At 45.5% G+C, this 22014-nt stretch overlaps 1 protein-coding gene across 5 annotated transcripts in view; it reads right to left on the bottom strand.

The window, feature by feature from the left end:
- Nucleotides 1–8000: 8000 nt before the first annotated feature.
- LOC144479164 (uncharacterized) overlaps nucleotides 8001–22014 on the bottom strand; it is a 96030-nt gene continuing 82016 nt past the window's right edge. The window contains exons 13-17 of one of the 5 annotated variants that reach the window (XM_078197752.1): nucleotides 21180–21280; nucleotides 18556–18681; nucleotides 15279–15380; nucleotides 13734–13862; nucleotides 8001–8332 (exon numbers count right to left, since the gene is read on the bottom strand). In XM_078197752.1, coding sequence (XP_078053878.1) covers nucleotides 8200–8332; nucleotides 13734–13862; nucleotides 15279–15380; nucleotides 18556–18681; nucleotides 21180–21280 — 591 coding nt within the window. In that variant the 3' untranslated portion in view covers nucleotides 8001–8199. The remainder of the gene's footprint in view (nucleotides 8333–13733; nucleotides 13863–15278; nucleotides 15381–18555; nucleotides 18682–21179; nucleotides 21281–22014) is intronic. The other 4 variants (XM_078197753.1, XM_078197754.1, XM_078197755.1 and 1 more) reach the window with 4 other exon arrangements.

Genomic DNA, 22014 nt, shown 5'->3' with positions numbered 1-22014 from the left:
ACCCAAGGCTGGAATTGAACCCGAATCCCTGGCGCTGTGAGCCAGCAGTGCTAACCACTGTGCCACCGTGCCGCCCAGATGTTGGTGTAAGTTCTGTGAAAAGGGTTAGGAGAGGATCAGGTGAAACATCAAAAGTTCATGGTCTCATTCTGTGCTGTAAATACCTGTGCTGTCCCCCCCCCCCATGTTAGTCTGGATGTTCTGTTGTTGACTGACTTGAGGCAAATCAGACACTGACCCCCAGCTGAACAATTATTAGTAAATTGTAACAACCACCACACTCTGCCAACGGAATGTAGAGTGCCAACTCAAACTCAAGCTTTGACAAAGAGGCCAATTGTGGTGCAACTCTCCCAGTCTGTAACAGTGAACCATCGAGATTTGTCCGCTCAAGTTGGGACAATTCTCTTTATGTTTTGGTGGGATTGTAATCATTTTTTAAAATGCAGTCCCTGTTGAGAATTCCCAGGGCGACTCCCTCCTGACTGCTGTGCTGCTGCCACTTCTGCTGGGTCTGTTCTGCCGATTGGACGGAACATATCCAGGGATGGTAATGGTGGTTCTGGGATGTTATCTGTTAGGGTATGATTCCGTGAGAATGACTACGTCAGGCTGTTGTTGACTAGTCCGTGAGACAGCTTTCCCAATGTTGGCACAAGCCCCCGGTGACAAAATTCATAATGCTAAAGTGCAAAGGGACTTGGGAGTCCTAGTCCAGGATTCTCTAAAGGTAAACTTGCAGGTTGAGTCCGTAATTAAGAAAGCAAATGTAATGTTGTCATTTATCTCAAGAGGCTTGGAATACAAAAGCAGGGATGTACTTCTGAGGCTTTATAGAGCACTGGTTAGGCCCCATTTGGAGTACTGTGAGCAATTTTGGGCCCCACACCTCAGGAAGGACATACTGGCACTGGAGCGGGTCCAGCGGAGATTCACACGGATGATCCCAGGAATGGTAGGCCTGACATACGATGAACGTCTGAGGATCGTGGGATTATATTCATTGGAGTTTAGGAGGTTGAGGGGAGATCTAATAGAAACTTACAAGATAATGAACGGCTTAGATAGGATGGACGTAGGGAAGTTGTTTCCATTAGCAGGGGAGACTAGGACGCGGGGCACAGCCTTAGAATAAAAGGGAGTCACTTTAGAACAGAGATGAGGAGAAATTTCTTCAGCCAGAGAGTGGTAGGTCTGTGGAATTCATTGCCACAGAGGGCTGTGGAGGCCGAGACGTTGAGCGTCTTCAAGACAGAAATTGATAAATTCTTGCTTTCTCGAGGAATTAAGGGCTATGGGGAGAGAGCGGGTAAATGGAGTTGAAATCAACCATGATTGAATGGTGGAGTGGACTCGATGGGCCGAATGGCCTTACTTCCGCTCCTATGTCTTGTGGTCTTATGGTCTTATATTAGTAAGGAGGACTTTGCAGGGTCGGCAGGGCTGAGTTTGCTGTTGTCATTTCCGATGCCTAGTTCGATCTTGGGTGGTCTGCTCGATTCCATTCCTTGTTGATTTTTCTGTTGCACTTTGATGCAACGGAGTGACTTTTGAGGCCATTTCAGAGTGAGAATCAACCCCATTGCTGTGGGTCTGGAGTCACATGTAGGCCTGACCAGGTAAGGACGGCAGATTCCCTTCCCTGAAGGACATTAGATAATCATGGGCAGAGGACTGAACCTGAGGAGAGATGCTCCAACAGCTGAGGCTCCCATCATTGCAAAATTATCCCACAAAAAACTAAATCTCACAATAGATGCTTGTGAATCCTCACAATTATATAAGTTGGCTGTGACATCTGACACCGTCACAACTCAGAACCTGTGGACACTGATCATGTTAGAGATTAAAATTAATATTGAGACTGTTTTAACAGGTAAGAGTCAATAATGCAGTGATAACACCAAGGACTTGGTGCCAGCATGCTCTGTCTTCTTCTATGTGCTGCTAGCAGTGGGGATGTGTACATAATATTTGTAAACCATACTCCAGGAGCAGTCCTGTCACAGAATGGAGTTACCAGGTGGGCTAAGGACAAACAGCAAATTTATTCCTCTGTAAACAGCAACATGGAAACACCATGGCATCCATTCTGGAAAACTCACTCTGAATCAGAAATACATTCAGTGCAAACTAGGGGGACATCGCCTCAAAATAGGGGGGAGCAGATTTAGGACTGAGTTGAGGAGGAATTTCTTCACAAGAGAAGATTAAAACAGAGATTGTGAATTTCGGCATGGTTAAGTTTCAGTTTTGCTAAGTACAAGAGTCTGGCACATAAAGGGTTACTGTGCGACTGAATTCAGTAACAGACACACACGCACAAACACACACTGATGTAAGAGGACACATGACCCTCACCTAGGGATTAATGTAGTGCTGGACAGAGCTGAGTGTAGAAGCAAGCATGGAGACAGGTCGTAGTTTGGATTTTATTGTACCTATGCATATAGTTTCCAATAGTTAATAAATGCTTACTGTTGAACTACCTAAAACTATGAATACCTGAATAAAACTTACTAAACTATGTACAAACACATGGGAGCAGAGAATGAAATAGCCCAAAACCTCATAGAGACTGAAGAATAAAATTAAAATTCTGGAGAATGGAAGGAAAAATCAAAGAAGCATGTTGACCTGAAGAAACGCTCCAGAAGTGAAGGTGCAGAAAGTAATCGCCAGAGAAAAGCTCCAAAGAAAGGCTTGGAAGCTGAAAGCAGAAATTAATTTCCTCACTTCAACAGAAGACACCACTGAGTCAGTTTCAATAGTCAGAGTGTGCAGAGTCATCAGACCTAGCAAGGATGAGCTCAATATTTAAAATTCCTGGACGAAACAGTGTTCAGAAAGTGCCATTTAAATTGTGTTTACAGAAATTAGGTTTTTTAAATTCGGTGCCTGAACATGTAGCGGCCGAGTTCGCTCTGAACTTAGGAAAAAAATAACTAATTAAAAGTTAACCGCAACTGAATAGGGCCGCTTTAAACACCCAGCGAAAGCTGGGATTCGACACTTACAAAACCCGAGGACATTGCACCAAAGAGGGAAACATTCTACCAGTCGATCCAAACAGCCATTGTGATAAAAATGTAAGTGCTGAGATCACGAATGCCATTACTGAAGGAACCGGCCAAAACCAGCAAACGCGTAACATTAACATTTACTATCCTCTGACACTATCCCTGAAGCTGAGGACGATTGGAAGTTGGTTAACACAGCTATAATTTCTACTTTTAATTCCCTCGGTATACTTGGATGTATCCCATCCAGACCAAGTGACCTGTAAGTATCCAGTGTTCTGAAAATCATCTTGTTTACCATATGAACCCATCTGGTTCACTGATGTTCTTTAGGGAAGGAAATCTGCTGTCCTTACCTGGTCTGGCCTACATGGGACTCCAGAGCCACAGCAATGTGGTTGACTCTCAACTGCCCGCCAAGGGCAACTAGGGATGGGCAATAAATGCTGGCCAACCAGCGATGCCCATATCCCACGAATGAATTTTTAAAAAACTTTTTGGTGAAGACCAATGCAAATGACTTATTTTGCCCTTCTGTTATGCCTTCTGCCACAGCCAATATTTCTCCAATGTTGTTTCCAATTGACCAACCATTCCTCTGACAAGACCTTTTCTGTAGATATGCAGATAAGAACATACCAAATGAAATAGAAGCAGGAGTAGACCATATTGACCATCAAGCCTGCTCTGTTGTTCAATACAAGCATGGCTAATATTAGGCTTCCGATCCACTTCTCCACCCTCACTCCCCATATCCCTTCATTCCGCGAGTGACCATAATCTTTCTCTCCTTAAATTTATTCAACAATGCTGCATTCACAACCCTCTGGCGTAGAAAATTCCAAAGATTCACAACCCTCTGAATAAAATTCTCCCCATCCCTGTCCTAAATGACCAGGTCCTTCTCTCAGACTGCTCCTCGCCAGAATCTTCCAACTGTTCATGCCAGCGGGATTTTCCCACCCCGCTACAGTGAACAGAGATTTGGTTTGTTGCCAAATTCTCTGTCTTCAATGCAGCGGGAGCATGGCGTGATTGCGCCCCCTGTGTTCTAGATTCCCCAACCAGGGAAACTCTTGAATGTTTCAATAAGATCACCTCTATTCTTCTAAACTCAAGGAAATCTTGACCCAATTTACTCAGCCTCTCATAATGGGACAACCCTGCCCTCATCCCAGAGAACAACCTAATGAATCCTTGTTGTACCACCTCCAATGCAAGTACATCCTTCCTTAAATATGCAAACCGAATCTACACACTGTGCTCCAGATGTGATCTCACCAAAGTCCTCATAGAAATCATAGAAACCCTACAGTGCAGAAGGAGGCCAATCGGCCCATTGAGTCTGCACCGACCACAATTCCACCCAGGCCTTATCCCCGTAACCTCACATATTTACCCCGCTAATCCCTCTAACCTAGGCATCCTGCAACACTAAGGGGCAATTTAGCATGAGCAATGCACTCAACCCTGCACATCTTTGGGCTATGTGAGGAAACCGGAATACCCAGAGGAAACTGACGCAGACACAGGGAGAACGTGTGAGCTCCATGCAAACAGAGTCCAAGCCGGGAATCGAACCCAGGTCCCTGGAGCTGTGAGGCAGCAGTGCTAACCACTGTGCCACCCTGCTGTCCCTAAACAATCCTGTACAATTGGCAAGGCTTCTTTATATCTGGTCCCTTGCAGTAAAGGCCAACGTGCTATTTGCCTGCCTAATTTCTTGCTGCAGCTGCTTGCTAACTTTCTGTGTTCCTTGTATGGAATACACTCAAGTTCCTCTGAACATCAACATTTACAAGTTTCAAGCTCTTTAAAAAAATATTTTAGAAGACCTTTCGAGTCTCTTTCATGTAAACCATCAATCTATTGACCTACTGTCTCTTTGCTTCTCTCATTTCACTCCTCCTCTGAACTTGCCGTAGTCAGTTTAATTCTCCCTTTTATTATCCAGCTGGCATATCACACGTCCCCTTTTTCAGCTTCATTCCATTCTCTAACGCCTTTATCATTCACCCAACAAGACCCGCCTTTGCTTCTAGACTGTACCCTCTTTAAAGGGTGTCCATCACTCAGTTTCAGCAATGCTTTTGGCTCCAATTTACAGAAGCAGATCCCTCCTTAGAAAAAGTGCCCTTCTCCAGTTAAGTATATATTTTAAATTTAGATAGCTCCTTGTTCTTCTCCATAATGATTCCAAACCAAAATTGTTCACGGCATTCCAAGTGTGGTTTAATCAGAATTTGACACAAGGTGAATATAGTGCCTTTATTTTTCAATCCAATCCCTTTAGTTCTGTTTTTGTTACATAGCCTTATTGACCTGTACTTTGTGATGTGTGCCCCAGATCCCTATTCTCCTTTACGCTATTCTTACTCTCGGACAGTGGCGACTAGGGGATTTTCACAGTAACTCCATTGCAGTGTTAATGTAAGCCTACCTGTGACACTAATAAATAAACTTTATTGTCCAAGCAAGATAACGGGTGGGATCCTACGGGCTCACCAGGCTGGTCAATCAGTGAGATGAGCCAGTAAGATAGCGCGAGAGGCGAAAAATCGAGTTTGTGCCCAGTTTCCCGCCTCTTACCGACACTATTTTGCCGGCAAAATCAGCCTCGTGTCCAGGAAGATTGCAAGGCTGATTTCAATATTAATGACATGATTTACATGTCATTAACACGTCTCTGATGCTATCTTCCGGGCTCACTTACCTTAAACCCCTTGCTGTCGAGGTCCTCACCGGTGAGAATCACAGATGGTCCCCACCAACGAGGACCAGACAGGTTGGCCTCACTGGGGGGACTGGAAGCCATTGAAACCTCCTGGGTGGTCGGAGGCAGTGCCGGGCCCATGTGGCAGTGCCAGCCCAGCACTGCTAGCCTGGCACCCTGGCACTGCTCACTGGGCACCCTGACATTGCTAAGGGGGGGCCTGAGAAAGGGTGGAAATTGACAGGGGGGGGGGGGAGCACCATTGTCGGGGTGGGGGGGAGGCGGGAAGGAAGAACCTTGCGGGGGGGGGGGGGGTGGGGGTTTGACTGGCTGGGGCGGTGATTGGGGAGGAGGTTCACCGGCATGGACAATGATCAGGGGGGGTGGCAGGGTGATTGGTCAGGGCAGTGATTGGGAGGGTAACCATGTCGGGGTGGCAATTGCAGAGGGGAGCAATATGCGATGCCCGGTGCAGTAATTGGAGGGGTATGACCTCTGGGGGAGGGGGGGCAATTGGGGAGGGGGGCAGTGTCTGTGGGGGGTGGGGAGGAGTGACAGGTGATCTCCCAGTATACTGGGAGATTGGGGCACCTGGGCATATGGTGCCCCAAGGGCTCAGCAGCCAGCTTCATAGGTGAGGTGAGGCTTCACCCCCACCCCCACCCCCCCCACCCCCCCAAACTGGTGAGAATTGCATGACAGCTTCTGTTTTACCTCGCTGAAAAACAGCAAGAAAACCGACTGTTTTCACACCCATTTGACACTTTATCAATCCTCTTTATTAATCCTACATAAGTGCAACACCTCACAATGATCTATATTGAAATTAATTTGCTGGTTACAGGCCCATGTGTGGATTTTTCTCCACATGGAAATATGTGGAATTTATTGCCTTCAATATCTGTGTCAGATCTTTATCCTGAATGATGTATCCGTGTTTCAGGTAATACAAATTTAATTTAGGCCTCAGACAGGGTTCAGGGGAGGTTTGCCAGGATATTATCTGGGATGAGAGCCTTCAGTTATGGGAAGTTAGGACTGTTCTCCTGGGAACAGAAAATGATACATCATAGATTCAGAGATGAGGTGAATTGAATGTTGTCAGGATCTGCAATGTTCTTCTTAATAAATCTCATATTTGTGCCATCACTAAAACTGCCTGTTTCCACCTCTCCATCATCACACTACTCCTATATCCCATCTCAGCTCACCTTCTGCTGAAACCCTCAATCATTTGTTACCTCTCATCTCAGCTATTCCAATGCACCCCTGCCTGGTGTCCCACACATTCTACCCCCTGTAAACTTGATGTCATGGAAAAGTCTATGTCTTAACCTGCACCAGGTCCCACTCCCCTATCGCTCCTGTGCTCACGGACCTACATTGTTTCCCAGTCAAACAACATCTTGATTTCTAATTCAAAAACAAATTTCAAATCCCCCCAGGCCTTACCCCTTGTCATCTCCTCCAGCCCCATGACATCCGAGATATTTTCACCCTGATTCTGGCTTCTTTTGCATTCCCAGTATTAAATTCTGCACTGTCTGCGTGCGGCCTTGTGTTCAGTTGTCAAGGCCCTAAGGCTCCCTACACCTCTCTGCATCCTTTTACACACTACATCTTTGACCAGGCTTTTGGTTGTTTGATGTTTTCTATGGGTTGAAATCATACAGTGTCTTACAATCCTCTTTCGAATCAGCTTAGGATGTTTAATTAGATTAAAGGTTGCAATGTAAAGATAAGTTTCTGTTGTAAAAAGACGATGGAAGCTGAATCCCAGAAATCATTTTAGAAGGGATTTGAGCAGAAACTTGAGGGTAAGAAATTTGCAGCACTGGGAATAAAGAAATGAAACATTAAACTAAGTGGGACTGCTCTTTCAAAGAGCCAGCACAGCTTGGATGTGCTGAACGATCTATTTCTGTGGTGCAAAGTTCTCCTATTCCATGAATTTAAACAGTCTCAGTTGTAATCTAAGCAAACATGGATTGACAGAACTGGTCGTAAATTGGCCAATGCAACTCAGAGAGGCCACATTTTGATTGGTTTGGAAGTCTGTTACACCAGTGCAACAGAGGTGCTGAAGTTGGGCTGAAGCGCGTTGCTGATGCAGTGAAGAGGGAGCGCTAACCCTGCAATGTCAGATCTGATTGTGTTTGATGCCAACACTGAATGCTCTTAAGTTTGAAAGTGTTCCCAGTATTAGCGTACTTCCCCTTTACAATCTCATAAGGTATCCTCTCCAAAAGGAAAACAAAACCTGGTTTCGCCTGGATATGGTTTAATGTATGGCTCACTTGAAATTTTTGATGGACCAACAGGTTCTTTAGATGTTATGAATTCGGGAATCTGCAATCAAATGTTTTTGGTGGTTTTCTGGTTGGACTTTCACTGGCAACTTCTCGGAAGCATCTCTCCAGTAATCGTAGTGGACGTGTAGATCTGTTGACATCTTTGCACGGTGCCTCAATGCCAGGTATTAAAGGAAAATGGTTGCAGCAGCCATGCAACGGCGATGGTCAACGCAACAGAGGTGAGTATCTTCTGGTAGTTTTGGAGGATACAAGACATCCCTGATGAAGGAGAAATCTGTTCCATCCTGGGGAAATAAAGAAAGATTTGCATTTCTATGGGACCATTCCTGACCTCAGGACACTTCAGAATGCGTTCTAGCCAATGAGGTGTAGACACTGTTGTAATGTAAACATGGCAGGGGCAGCACGGTGCTTAGCACTGCTGCCTCACAGGGACCTGGGTTCAATTCCAGCCTCGGGTGACTGGCTGTGTGGACTTTGTATATTTTCCCTATGTCTGCATGTGTTTCCCCCGGGTGCTCCGGTTTCCTTCCACACTCCAAAGATGTGCAAGTTAGGAGGATTGACCGTGCTAAATTGCCCCTTAGTGTCCAAAAATGTGCAGGTTAAGTAGATTAGCCATGTTAGTCCCTACTCACTACTTCCTGTTAGCTATCTAATCCTCTATTCATGCCAGTATGTCACCCGGTACTTTTGATGTGGCACCTTGCCAAGTGCCTTCTGGAAATCAAAGAACAGCACATCTACAGGTTCCCCTTTATCTACATTGCTTGTTACTTCCTCAAAGAACTCTAATAAATGAATCAAACATGATTTCCCTTTCGCAAAACAATGTTGACTGCTTGATCGAATTGAGATTTTCGAAGTGCCCTGCTACAACATCATTAATAATAGATTCCAGCAATTTCCCTATGTCAGATGTTATGCTAACAGGCCTGTGGTTTCCTGTGTCTGCCTCCTTCTTTTCTTTGATACAGGAATCACATTCACTATTTTCCAATCTGCATTACTTGACTGTTTCCTCTTGACTGTCTGGTGGTCATCCATGCCCTCTCTTCTTGCATGTTTTCAAACTGTGGGGTGACCAAATCTATAACTGTGCTGTTCATGAAGTTCTTAATCTTTTAGATGGGCATCAGTGATGCCAGGTGCTGCTCAAGCTCTGAAGCCCAAAGGCTAAGCTACTGGAGCTGGGAACATTTCTTGCACATATGGTTATCCTGGATGGAGGAAGCATCCTGAAGTTCCCACGTGGAACAGGATGTGCACTCCAATGATCAGAGCTGCCCTGCTATTCCTCTATCTAATATATAATGAAATTTTAAAAAAGAAAGACTCACCAAATACTCACTTCTCTTCTACTGATAGTACTTAAATTTAGGGAGATTATGAAATGTTTTACTTAACTTTTACCCAAAAAGTATATATTTTTTAAATTTCCCAGCTCCTTATACAACTCAAGTTTATAGCTAGGGAAACAAAACTAGAATTCATTAGCCAGTCAACTCACTGCCTTCCTGTGATGCTGCCATTTGATTTTTTTCCCTCACTTATTCAAACTCCAGCACAACCTGGTCTGCTGCCGGCCTCTGCCTCTTTGGGTAAGCAGCGGAAGATGTTTGCGCCTGGGACACTCCCCTCAGGACCCTCTGCAGCAAAGTTCCAAGCAGCACGGTGGCACAGTGCTTAGCACTGCTGCCTCACAGCGCCAGGGACCCGGTTCGATTACCGGCTTGGGTCACTGTCTGTGTGGAGTCTGCACGTTCTCCCTGTGTCTGCGTGTGTTTCCTCCGGGTTCTCCGGTTTCCTCCCACAATGACGTGCTGGTTAGGTGCACTGGCCGTGCTAAATTCTCCCTCAGTGCAGCCGAACAGGCGCCGGAGTGTGGCAACGAGGGGATTTTCACAGTAACTTCATTGCAGTGTTAATGTAAGCCTTACTTGTGACACTAATAAATAAAATTTATAAATAAACTAAATAAAATTGGCTCCAGCAACCACATAATGCTAGGCTTGATTTCAGATATCCAACCAGTGGAACCTCCCCCCCCCAATTTAATTCCTATCAATTTTAATGTTACCAAGGCTCCTTGATGCCTCATTCAGTCAGTTACTGCCTTGATGTCAAGGGCAGTCACTTTCACCTCACCTTGTGAATTCAGCTCTTTCGTCCATGTATGGACCAAGGCTGTAATGAGGAATGGCAGAACCCAAATTGAGCACCAGTCAGCAATTTACAGCTATGTACTTGACAGCATTGTCCATCACTTTGCTGATGTTGGATGGGGTAGTAATTGGTCAGATTGGATTGTTCTGCTTAATGTAGACAGGGCCAATTATTTTAGACGGGGGCAAATATTGTCGACCTGGGCAATTTTCTACATTTTTGGGGAGATGCCAGAGTTGTAGCTGTAGTGGAGTAGCTTGGCTGGAGGCAAGGTTAGTTCTGGAGCACAAGGATTCAGTACGATATCTGGGATGTTGCCAAGTCCCAGAGCATTCGTTCTGCAGCATCGCTCTTAGCCATTTCTTCATATCATGTGGAGTGAATTGATTTGGCTGAACTCTGAGATGCTGGGGACCTCAGGAAGAAGCCGCAGACCTCAGGAAGAATCTGGGGACCTCAGGAAGAAGCTGGAGACTTCAGGAAGAATCTGGGGACCTCAGGAAGAAGCTGGGATGAAATATCCACTCAGCACTTCTGGCTAAAAATGTTCGTAAATGCTTCAAATCTGCACTGATGGGTTCAGAACTGTCATCACTGGGGATGGGGATTAATTGTCCAGCACCATTCACTGGAACATGGCTGCAGAGCTTTTATCTGATCAGTTAGTTGTGGGAACACTTAGCAGCAGGCTATAAACAGAGCTTCCATTCTTTAGAATGCTGACCTCCTTCTACACACTCCTTGCTGATCCTCACATCCAACCCTTTGTAAACCCAAAGTCTTCCAAAACCCTATGGCCATAATTCACACCTAGTCCTGTTTCCCTATCACCCATGTACTCACTGAGCTACATTAGCCCCCAGGCAAGCAATGCCTTGGGTACTAAAATTCTATCCCTATCTCTGTGATCTCCTCCAGCCACTCCAAGATATCTGCGTTTCTCCAATTCAGGTTTCTTATATATTCCCGATCTGAATTGCTCCTTCAGTGGGAGCCATGCCCGCGGTGTCTAGGCTCCTAGCTCCGGACTTCCCTTCCTGCACCTCTCCACCTCTATACATCCCTCTCCTCCTTGAAGACACTCCTATCTCTTTGTCAAAGGTTTTGATCATCTGACCTAATCTCTCTTGATGTAGCTTGGTGTTATATTGGTGAAGGGCCCTGGGACATTATAATGTTAAAGGTGCCATATAAATACAAGCCGTTGTTTCCTTCCCCATCTGGAGTTACAGCTCTGAAGCAGGTTGAACATCCCATTTGATTGTTTTTGCTGATTTTGGTTGGGTCTGCTCACCTCCACCATCCTTCATGTGTGATCCACGCAGGGTCCCTTTAAATAATAAAGCAGTTGGTGAGGGTCACATTGTGTTCCCTCAGTCCCATTGGTCAGGAAACCAGAAAGAAAATGCAAGTACAGTGGCTGTGTTAAAACATTGCTGACAGAAGTCACTGATGAGCTGCCAGTTTACACCATGGTGAGCACAGCTGAAAGTTAAAATTCAGCCCAACGTAGAAAGATAGCAGCAGGAGGAGGCCATTCGGCCCTTTCTGCCTGCTCTGCCACTCATTATGATCATGGCTGATCATTCAACTCAATAGCCCGATCCCACCTTCCCCCCATATCCTTTGATCCCCTTCACCTCAAGTGCTATATCTAACTGCTTCTTGAAAACATTCAATGTTTTGGCCTCAACTACTTTCTGTGGTAGTGAATTCCACAGGCTCACCTCTCTCTGGGTGAAGAAATTTCTCCTCATCTCATCCTAAAAGGTTTACTCAGACTGTGACCCCTTGGTTCTGGACACCCCCACCATCAGGAACGTTCTTCTTGCAGCTGCCCTGTCTAGTCCTGTTATAATTATATAGGTTTCTATGAGATCCCCCGAGATTCTTCTGAGCTCCAGTGAATACAATCCTAAGCGACTCAATCTCTCCTCATACATCAGCCACACTGCGGGGGGAAGGGGGGCTCTCAGAGGCAGCTGAGAGAAGTGAGAGGTTCATCCAATCAGTATGATCTGGAACCTGGAAGTTAAAGGGCAATGCATACTCCAGCAGTCAGCATTTCTCTTTGTTCCCTTAGTAAATGAAGGGTTTTGAGGTGAATGTAGAATATTGCCCTACTTACTGAATGGCCAGAAACAAATTTAACTGCTCCCCAGAAAACATGTGTGCGGTGAACCATCGTTGGTTCCCACCAGGTAGTACTGAGCCAGGGTCTGGCCAGTACTATGAGTCTGTATATATGTTGCTGTTGGGGTTAGGGTTGGGTTGTTCTACATGTTACTGTTGGGGTTAGGGTTGGGCTGTTCTACCTGTATTATAGTTATTATGGTACATCCCAGTCGGGCTCCGCCTCCTGGGAGAGGTATAAAGGTCACTGCTCTGTCTGGGACCCTTCAGTCTGGGATCGTGTATTATATATGGTAGCTCTATTGTAGTAGTCAATAAAAGCCTTTATTTCCTCGAGCATCTCTAGCCTTGTGAGTTATATCGCGCATCAATGTGCAACACCTTGATGGGACATTGCCCAGCCATCAGGTACAATTGAAAATCAATGCACACATACTGCATCCAGAGAAGGTCATTTTTTTTCTCTCATTACTAGTCTCTGAGAGCGAGGCTTGTGCCAGCCATGTCCACCATTGCAGTCTTGTGGACTGGACAATAAATAAAGTGTTAATTTTCCAACTCTGGCGTCCTACCTTGTAGCAAGCCCTGGTCAACTGTCGCTTCTGAGTTCACTGACCTCCAGACACCTCTTGTCCTTGTGTTCAAATCCTTTCATAGCCCTCAATCCTCCCTGCTTGGTCATTTCCTCCAGCTCTCCAACCCCTCTGAGAACTCTGCATTGCTGCAATCCTGGTCTCGTGTTCAAGCCTTTCTTCCTGTGCCCCGCCAATGGCAATCAATGCTTTCAACTGCCCTCGTATTTCCTCCTGCATAAACCTGCCCACTCCCGATATCCCCTTTGTGACTCTTTTTGAAACCTACCACCTGCTCCTAATACCTCCACGTGTGGCTTGGTGTCGGTTGTTGTCAGATTACGCTCGTACGAAGTACCTTTGGGTGTTTCAAAGGCGCTATGTAAATGCAAGTTTCTGCTGAAACCAAACACTCTGGCACCCGGCCTTAGCAAAGCTGACACGTTTATATAGACATTACTGTTAGTTGTGTTGGGATCTGACCGTCCGGAGCTGGCAACGCCCGTGCCCCGCTGACAAAAAGCAAACAGTCTTCCGAAAAACACAAAATACAATCCCGCAGCAGAAAATTGGAAGGGTACATTGCTAGGGATTAAAAATGAAAACAAAATGTGCTGGAAAAGCATAGAAAGGGCAGGAACATCTGAAGATGAGAGAGGATCATCCAATGGCCCCATTCATTATAACGTTGTCATCCAGCTGCTGATTCGCTTCCTTCATTATCTCCTTTACTTTTGGATGTCCGGCATTCCTGGTTTTCACCTAAGCTTTGTCGGGAATTGGGCTTGAGGTTGCCTCAGGCTGTGTTACTCACATCAATGAGCTCTCACTCGCTGTATCTGAAGAACATTCGTCTCCACCCTCAGTCTCACTCTCTGATTCTGGGGACTCACTGTTCAATGGTTCATTCTCTGTTATAATACATTTTTCTTCCTGGATTTGCCTGTGGGGTAAAAAATAGAAAGAGGAGAGTGTCAACTGATTCACTCCTAACCAGTACCAAATATCCCAACCAAACTCTAACAACTAACGGTTAACATTCCGGGTCTGGAGTGACCTAGGCCTGTGAAACTATCTTGATCCAACTGAAGATCGGAGGTCCAAAATGGCAAATCTTTCCAGGATTGGGGTCTTTTAAGAGACTTCTGGATGAGTACATGGGATTTAATGGGATTGAGGGCTATAGATAGGCCTAGAGGTGGGGATGTGATCGGCGCAACTTGTGGGCCAAAGGGCCTGTTTGTGCTGTGGCTTTCTATGTTCTATGTTCTGTGAAGGAAAAGTGACATTGTGACACTGGATACTTGTGCACCTGGATTTATTTTCCTGCTTAAGATCAAAGTAATTGTGGTGTAAATGAGGTGTGTGTGTGTGCGTGTGTGTGTGTGTGTGTTGGGTGTGCGTGTGTGTGTTGGGTGTGCGTGTGTGTGTGTGTTGAGTGTGTGTGTGGGTGGGTGGGTTCCGGAATATAGAATCTTCAGGCGAGACAGAGGAGGAGGTAAGAGAGGAGGAGGCATCGCATTATTAGTTAAGGAGTCAGTTACCGCAGAAAAGAAAGGCTTTTAAAAAGTACAAGGGGAGCAAATTAGTGGAGGCATTAGTGAGGTATAGAAAGTGACATCTTATCTGGCAAGGATCCAAATTTAAAATTCCCTACAGATTTCCAAATCCCTCCATAGCCTCACTCAATCCTATATTTCGTCACTTCCTCAAGCATTACAGTCCTCCAAAAACTTTTGTTGCTTCAATTCAGCATCCGTGATTTCCCTTCCACCATCATTTGTGGTTGTGCCCAGAGTTACCTCGGCCTAAGTTCTCAAATTCCCTCTCTAAACTTCTTTGCTCATACTTCAACCTTTCCTTCTTTAAGACACTTCTTAAACCTCAGTGCCCAGAAGCAGGTTCAATATAATTCCAACTTTGGTTAGTGTGCTACAGCTGGTGGGAGTATCTCCCAGGGTTCCACCCCTGAGTGAGGCACAGTAGTATGTGCCATAGTAGGGCAAGGACTGGATCAGGTTTGCCCCGATACCTACCCACTATTGTTCAACAGTCTGCCAACACTGACTGTCATGGTACCAGCAACCCAAGAGCCAATGTACTCCACATCTAATGGAGCACCTCTGGCAAACTTAACCCACAATCTTGTTCTAAGTCATCTGGCTCTTTTCTAAAGATAATACTTAACTGGAATTTTCTGTTAGCCTTGGAATACCTCTTAAGCTAAAAGCTTTAGCAGGAAGATCTCAGATGCCACCACCCCACCTTTCATAAACATTGGCATGGATGACCAGTGCCTTGCTGCCATCATCTGAGGAATACACTATAGCTCCCTTGCTCGGGACGGGCCTGGGTCTACCTTGTGCAGGGGCATGTTGGTCTATCTGATAAGAGCATAGATGCTTGTCCTGATCCAGCTTTCTGTTTTTCTATTTCTTCCCAGTTCCACTTGCTTCCAGATCTAGGGAATTGAAAACAACACGTTAAGCTAGAATTTAATGTTGGCAGTATTAGTAGAAAAATTATTATCCAAAAGGAGCAGGACAAATCTAACTTGACCAGTTAACACTCCATCAGTCAACTCTCGATCATCAGCAAAGTGATACACTCCTGCTCACGGACACTCAGTTTCAGGTCTGCCAGGGTCACTCAGCTTCTAATCCCATTACCACCTTTGTTCAAACTTGGACAAAGGAGCTGAACTCAAGAGATGAGGTGAGCGTGACAGCCCTTGACATCAGCATTTGACTTGAGTGTGGCATCAAGGAACCCTAGCAAAACTGGAATCAGTGGGAATCAGGGGGGAAAATTATTCGCTGGTTGGAATTATCAGTAACACACGGTAAAGTAAGCTGGTTAAGGTTGGAGATCAATCATCTCAGTCCCGGGATATTGCTGCAAGAGACTCCCAGGGTAGTGTCCTGGGCCCGACCTTCAGCGGTTTCATCAATGACCTTCCCTCCATCATAAGGTTAGAAGTGGGGATGTTCACTGATGACTGGACAATGTTCAGCACTATTCATGACTCCTCAAATTTTGAATCAGTCCGTGCCCATATGCAGCAAGACCTGAACAATGTCCAGGCTTGGGCTGGCGAGTGACAAGTAATAGTCACACCACACCAGTACCAGGTAATAATCATCACCAATGAGGGAAAAGCCAACCATCTCCCCATGACATTCAATGACATTACCATCACTGAATCCTCCATTATCAACAGTTACCATTGACTAGACACTGAAGTGGACCAGCCATCAGATACCTTGGCTACCAAAGTAGGCTGGGAATTCTGTGGTGAGTAACTCACCTCCTGCTTCCCCAAAGCCTGTCCATCACATGTAAGGAACAAGTTAGGAGTGTAATAGAATACTCTCCAGTTGATTGGATGAGTCCAGCTTCAAAAACATTCAAGAAACTTGGCATCATGCAGGACAAAGCAGCCCACAGGATCGGCACCCCATCCACCAGCTTAAACATTCACTCCCTCCACCACCAGTGCAGTGCCCATATTCAACTGGGGCATGGGAGGAACCCTGTTACGTCGACTGGTCGGAAATCCAGCCAGTGGAAACGTCATTTTTGTGCAATGAGTTCAGCCCATTAAATGAATTAGAGACAGAGCCACGCTTACCCCAAAACTGGAAAATTCCGCCCAAGGTTAACGAACCTTTCCATGGTCCACCCCCGGCTATTATGATTTCTGTGGCGGGCGGAATGGGAAAATTCATCTCATAGGACAGGATTTTCCAGCCTCGCTGGCCCCAAAACCAAAATATCCCGCCTAAGGTCAACCTATCTTTGCATGGTCCGCCCCCTGCGTGCTACGATTCCCATGGCAGGCGGGACTGGAAAATCCCCCCCATAAAATCTAACCTGTACACCACAGCAGTCGTTATGTTAACAAGCTCCAACCTGATCCGAATCCCCTTGATGTAGGACATGAGGGGAGAGAAAGAGATTGGCAACTAAAACGAACCATTGGGATATCAGTTGTACTGTGGATTGACATGTGTACAGAATGTGAAAGCTACAGGAAGCCACAAGGATTGTGACTGGCTTTGTAATTCCAGGAGATCCCATCATTGCTTGTTGGGTCACCCACTGAAGAGCAGGCAACTCCACTCCTGTTCACCATCATAAATACAACTATTGCTATCAGTTGCAATGGCCTTTACTGTAAAAGGAAATGGAGTATAAAAGGCGGGAGCTCTTGTTACAACTGTACAGGACATTGTGAGACCACACCTGGAGGACTGTGTACAGTTTTGGTCTCCTTACTTAAAAAGAGATATACTTGCATTGGAAGCAGTTCTGAGAAGATTCACTAGGTTGATTCCTGGGATGAAACCCAAAGACATAGGAGCAGAAGTAGGCCATTCAGCCCATCGGCTCTGGTCCATGAGATCACGACTGACCTGATATGATAATCCTCAACTCCACACATTCCCACCTTATCCCCTTAACCCTCGAATCCCTTACTGATTAAAAATCTGTCTAGTTACAGATTGAGCTTATACTCATTGGCATTTAGAAAAACAAGAGGCGATTATTGAAACAAATAAGATTCTGAGGGGGCTTGACAGGGTAGATGCTGAGAGGATGTTCCCCCTCATAGGGCATTCTAGAACGTACAGTTTCAAAACAAGGGCTCTCCCATTTGAGGTGGAAATGAAGAGGAATTTCTTCTCTGCAAGGGTCCTTCATGTTTGGAAAGCTCTTCCCCAGAGAGCAGTGCAGGCTGGCTCATTGAATATATCCAAGGCCGCATTAGGGAGATCTCTGATCGATAAGGGGGTCAGAAGCTATGTTGGGTCAGGCAGGAAAGTGGCATTCAGGCCATAATCAGATCAACATTGATCTGATTGAATGGCAGAACAGACTGGAGGGGCTGAATGGCCTATCCATGCTTCTAATTCTTATGATCTTAGGAAAATGCACAACCCTATTGGTGCAAGGAACCGTCATGGCTAAATAGGCCATCAATGTGTTGTTATAAAGTTGGGATACCAACCACTTCGAAAAAGGGAAGAGGTTTCTCTGGCTAATGATCACCAACACATATGAAAGCTTTTGACTTTGATATGGAATCATCGAATGTTGGGCCACAGAAGGAGGCCATTTGGCCCATTGTGTTGGTGCTGACTCTTTGATAGAATTCTCCTATTAATTCCACTTCTCTACTCTTTCTCCAAAGCTTTGAGAATGTTTTTTTTCCTTCAGGTATTTATCCAGTTCTCTTGCGAATGTTACTGTTGAATATGCTTCCATCACTCCAGCCAGTCAGCGCAAACCAATCATTTACCCCCCTGCCTCCCTCCCCAACCCCAGAAGAGGGAGGCACTGTTTAAAAGGGAACAGCTGAGGCCTCCACCAAGGAGATATACTCTGGGGCAACTAGAAGGAGATGGAAATCTCATTCAGTGGCAGCACAATGCACATGGCAGCTTAATGCCAGTAGATGCTCAGTAATTTTGCAAGCATGCACCATTTTAATCACGTCAGCCCTTTGCGCTGACCTCTCTCACACCATAAAGACTGAAAATGTCAACAGGAGGAAATTTTAAACATTTTGCACTTAGAGCAAAAATTGAGAACCACGCCCCCAACCCCCCATCCGTCACCAATCATTGCCTTACCCTTGCTCCCAGAACTCATCGTCTTCTTTCTCACTGTTTTCGCTAGATGGTATTCGCTGGGATATGTCAGACTCTGAGCACCCTGCATAGTTCTCAGCTGAGTCCTCTTGAGGATTTTGCATTCTGCTGCAAGACAGGCATCATAGGACATAACTGATGAATAAGCAATTGTTTCCTCTACCATTATAAACATAGCTTACCTGTTCCCCCCTCGCCTCCCTCTTCCCCTTCACCATCAGTACTTTGAGAAGACCGTACTTCATCTGAACTCACCAGAAACTTTGCCCTCACCCTGCTTTCCATTCCACGCATAAAATCAAATGGGACAAAATCGGGAAATTCTGAATGGGACGTGAGTGTTGACAAAGCTGGGAGTTCACACCTGGCGGGAGCAGTGAAGCGAATTCTCCGGTGAACACTGCAATCCCACAGGCCGGTACGTTAGACTGTTCCATTTCCAATCCCAGTCACAATTTAAAACATTAAAGTCAATGTGGTGATCTCCTGTTGGGCTGTTCATAAAGGCAATGGATTCTCCCCTTTGGTTAGATCACAAAACCATTCAGATCAAGCAGTCCGCTTGATCCATAGCCCATCCAAGATGTAACCCTCCTCCACAGTCAAGTTTTTAAAATATTCTTTTCAAAATGGGTACTGGTGAACTGTTAAGATGTCCACCAAGGTATCAGGTAACCTATGCAGATCCAACATAGACCATCAAGCTTCCAGAAAGTTCCAAATTGAATTGTAATCATAGAATTGTAGAATCCTACAGTGCAGGAGGAGGCCATTTGGCCCATCAAGCCTGCACTGACAACAATCCCATCCAGGGCTTATCCCCGTAACCCCATCTATTTACCCTGCTAGTCCCTCTGATACTAAGGGGCAATTTAGCATGGCTAATCAACCTAACAAAGAACAATACAGCACAGGAACAGGCCCTTCGGCCCTCCAAGCCCGCGCCGCTCCCCGGTCCAGGATTGAATCCTGAATCCAGGATCCCCGCCCAATTTTCCAGCCTATCTACATACTAATATCCTATCCACCAAGCTGTCCCTCACAGCTACGATGCTTTGTTCATCACAACCTATTAACTCACCCCCACCCCCCCATTCCAGACCATGTGATCTCCAGGGAGAGGCGAAAACCCAGAGTGAAAACCCCAGGGCCAATATGGGGAAAAAAAATCTGGGAAATTCCTCTCCGACCCCCTGAGGCGATCGAAACGAGTCCAGGAGATCACATTGGCCCTGATCGGAAAATGCTTCCCAACCCTATTCATTTCCACTTCCACGAACACCATATGAATTCCCTGCCCCCGAGACAGGTTCCCAACTATCCGCAGTCTCGCTCTGTACTGGCACCAGCAAGATGATCATAGAATGAAGCCTTGAAACGAGAAACAAAGAACAATTAGCCCGCGCCGCTCCCTGGTCCAAACTAGACCACTCTTTTGTATCCCTCCATTCCCACTCCGTTCATATAGCTGTCTAGATAAGTCTTAAACGTTCCCAGTGTGTCCGCCTCCACCACCTTGCCCGGCAACCCATTCCAGGCCCCCACTAACCTGCATACCTTTGGACTGTGGGAGCAAACCAGAGCACCTGGAGGAAACCCACGCAGACACAGGGAGAACATGCAAACTATACACAGAGGAGTGGCCCAAGGCCGGAATTGAACCTGGGTTCCTGGCACTACTAACCACTGTGCCACCGTGCCGCCCATAATGGACAGCTCTCCCCCACCCCGGAATTTATTCCAAAACACAGGGACAATGGAACCCTGTATTCTATATCTCCAGGTTTGCAATATAACAAATGAAAGCTGACAAGGCCAGTTATTCACAGGTTAAGTGTGAAAGATGACAATTTAACTTCTAATGAGTGTCAATGGACTTTGGTCATGTGACTGAAACTATTATTCTGAAACAGAACGACCCCCTTTAACCTCTGTTGTACCTCAATTGCCATTATTCATATGATTAAAACCGGTTCTTTGATACTGAAATCCTTTCACTCCAAAACGAAGAGACCCGTGTAACCTGCAACACCAACGAGACCACAACTGCAGAGAAAGACTGTGCCGCCTTCGTCTTTCACCAACTGTGAAGCTTAAAAGTCTTTGTAAAAGCCTTCCTAAACAGTTTTAAAAAGCTCTGAGTTCACCCGTAAATAACTGAATCTCCTGAACCTAGCCACCTAAACTTTCCTGAACCTGAATTCCAGAGTGGGATAAAGCTTCACCAGACTCTCAGAGACATGTGCAAAGTGAGGTATTCCATTGATTTAATTCTTGGAAATCACACAACCTTCTTGTGTTGTGTCTTTCTTTGTGTGACTGTGGCAACATTTAGATTTTTCAGGGTGAGTGTGTTAAAAAAAAATCTTCTTTGTTTAAACCCACAAAAGATGACTTTTAAATTGATCTCACGCTGATGGGGGCTTGGGAACACACACATCTACCTTATTAAAAATAAACCACACTGATTATGGACTATAGGGAGAGGATTGGAGGTTCCTGCTGTCCTCTCCATCCTTATCCATAATGCTAGCATTTGACAAAAGACATGAAAATATAACCAGCAACTGAACAATATTCTAGTTAGATTCAAGCAGTGTTTTTACCTGTTGAATAGTTGCCCATTATGCCTGGACATCGTTGGAGAGTTATAATCCATCTTGTGGTCTTCACTGTCAGCTACTTTGGAGTCTGGAGTATGAAAAGTCTTTTGCAACAGAAACAAGGAAATGCAAAGTGAGATTTAGTCAGGTATTTAAAAATGGCATTTAGATAGCACTTTTCAGAAACAAAGGACATCATTACAGCCAATTAAGTATTTTTGAAATGTAGCCCCTGTTGTAATGTAGTTAATTTGTGCACAGCAAGATCCCACGAACAGCAATGAAATAAGTAACCAGATAATGGGCAGAATTCTCCCAATCCACTGCGGTGGGTTTGGTGACAGGCGAGTAGGGAAAATCCAGTGAGCGAAAAAGTCAGAAACCTACCAGCATAAAATCAGATTGCAATTCTCCCAATGGCGGGTTAATGGCAGCTCAGTCATCCCACTGGCAGGTGGCGCAACTGCCATTTGCATTCATTTGCATCTCATGAATTCTCATTAATACAGCTGCTTGCCAGCATCCTGTCAGGCCTTTCAATCTTGCATCATGCCAGCGGTAAATCATGTTGGCGTCAAACCTGTTTGATAGAGAATGGTGTGCACAAGATGGCCCTGAGTTCACCAGAGACTTTGAGGTGAGGTGATAAATTATCCCTTAGTGTCCAAAGGTGTGTAGGTTAGGTGGATTAGTCATGGTAAATGCGGGGATAGGATGGAGGGGAGGGATGCTCTTTCAGAGTCAATGCAGACTCGATGGGCTAGGTGGCTTCTTTCTGCATTGTAAGGATTCTATGATCCAATGAGTGAAATTAAGGTTCTGCCATTGTTCTGCACTG

Source organism: Mustelus asterias, chromosome 25, assembly GCF_964213995.1.
Source record: "Mustelus asterias chromosome 25, sMusAst1.hap1.1, whole genome shotgun sequence".
Lineage (NCBI taxonomy): Eukaryota > Metazoa > Chordata > Chondrichthyes > Carcharhiniformes > Triakidae > Mustelus > Mustelus asterias.
Note: the sequence above shows the minus strand (reverse complement) of the source record. Positions and strands in the feature narration are given on the sequence as shown.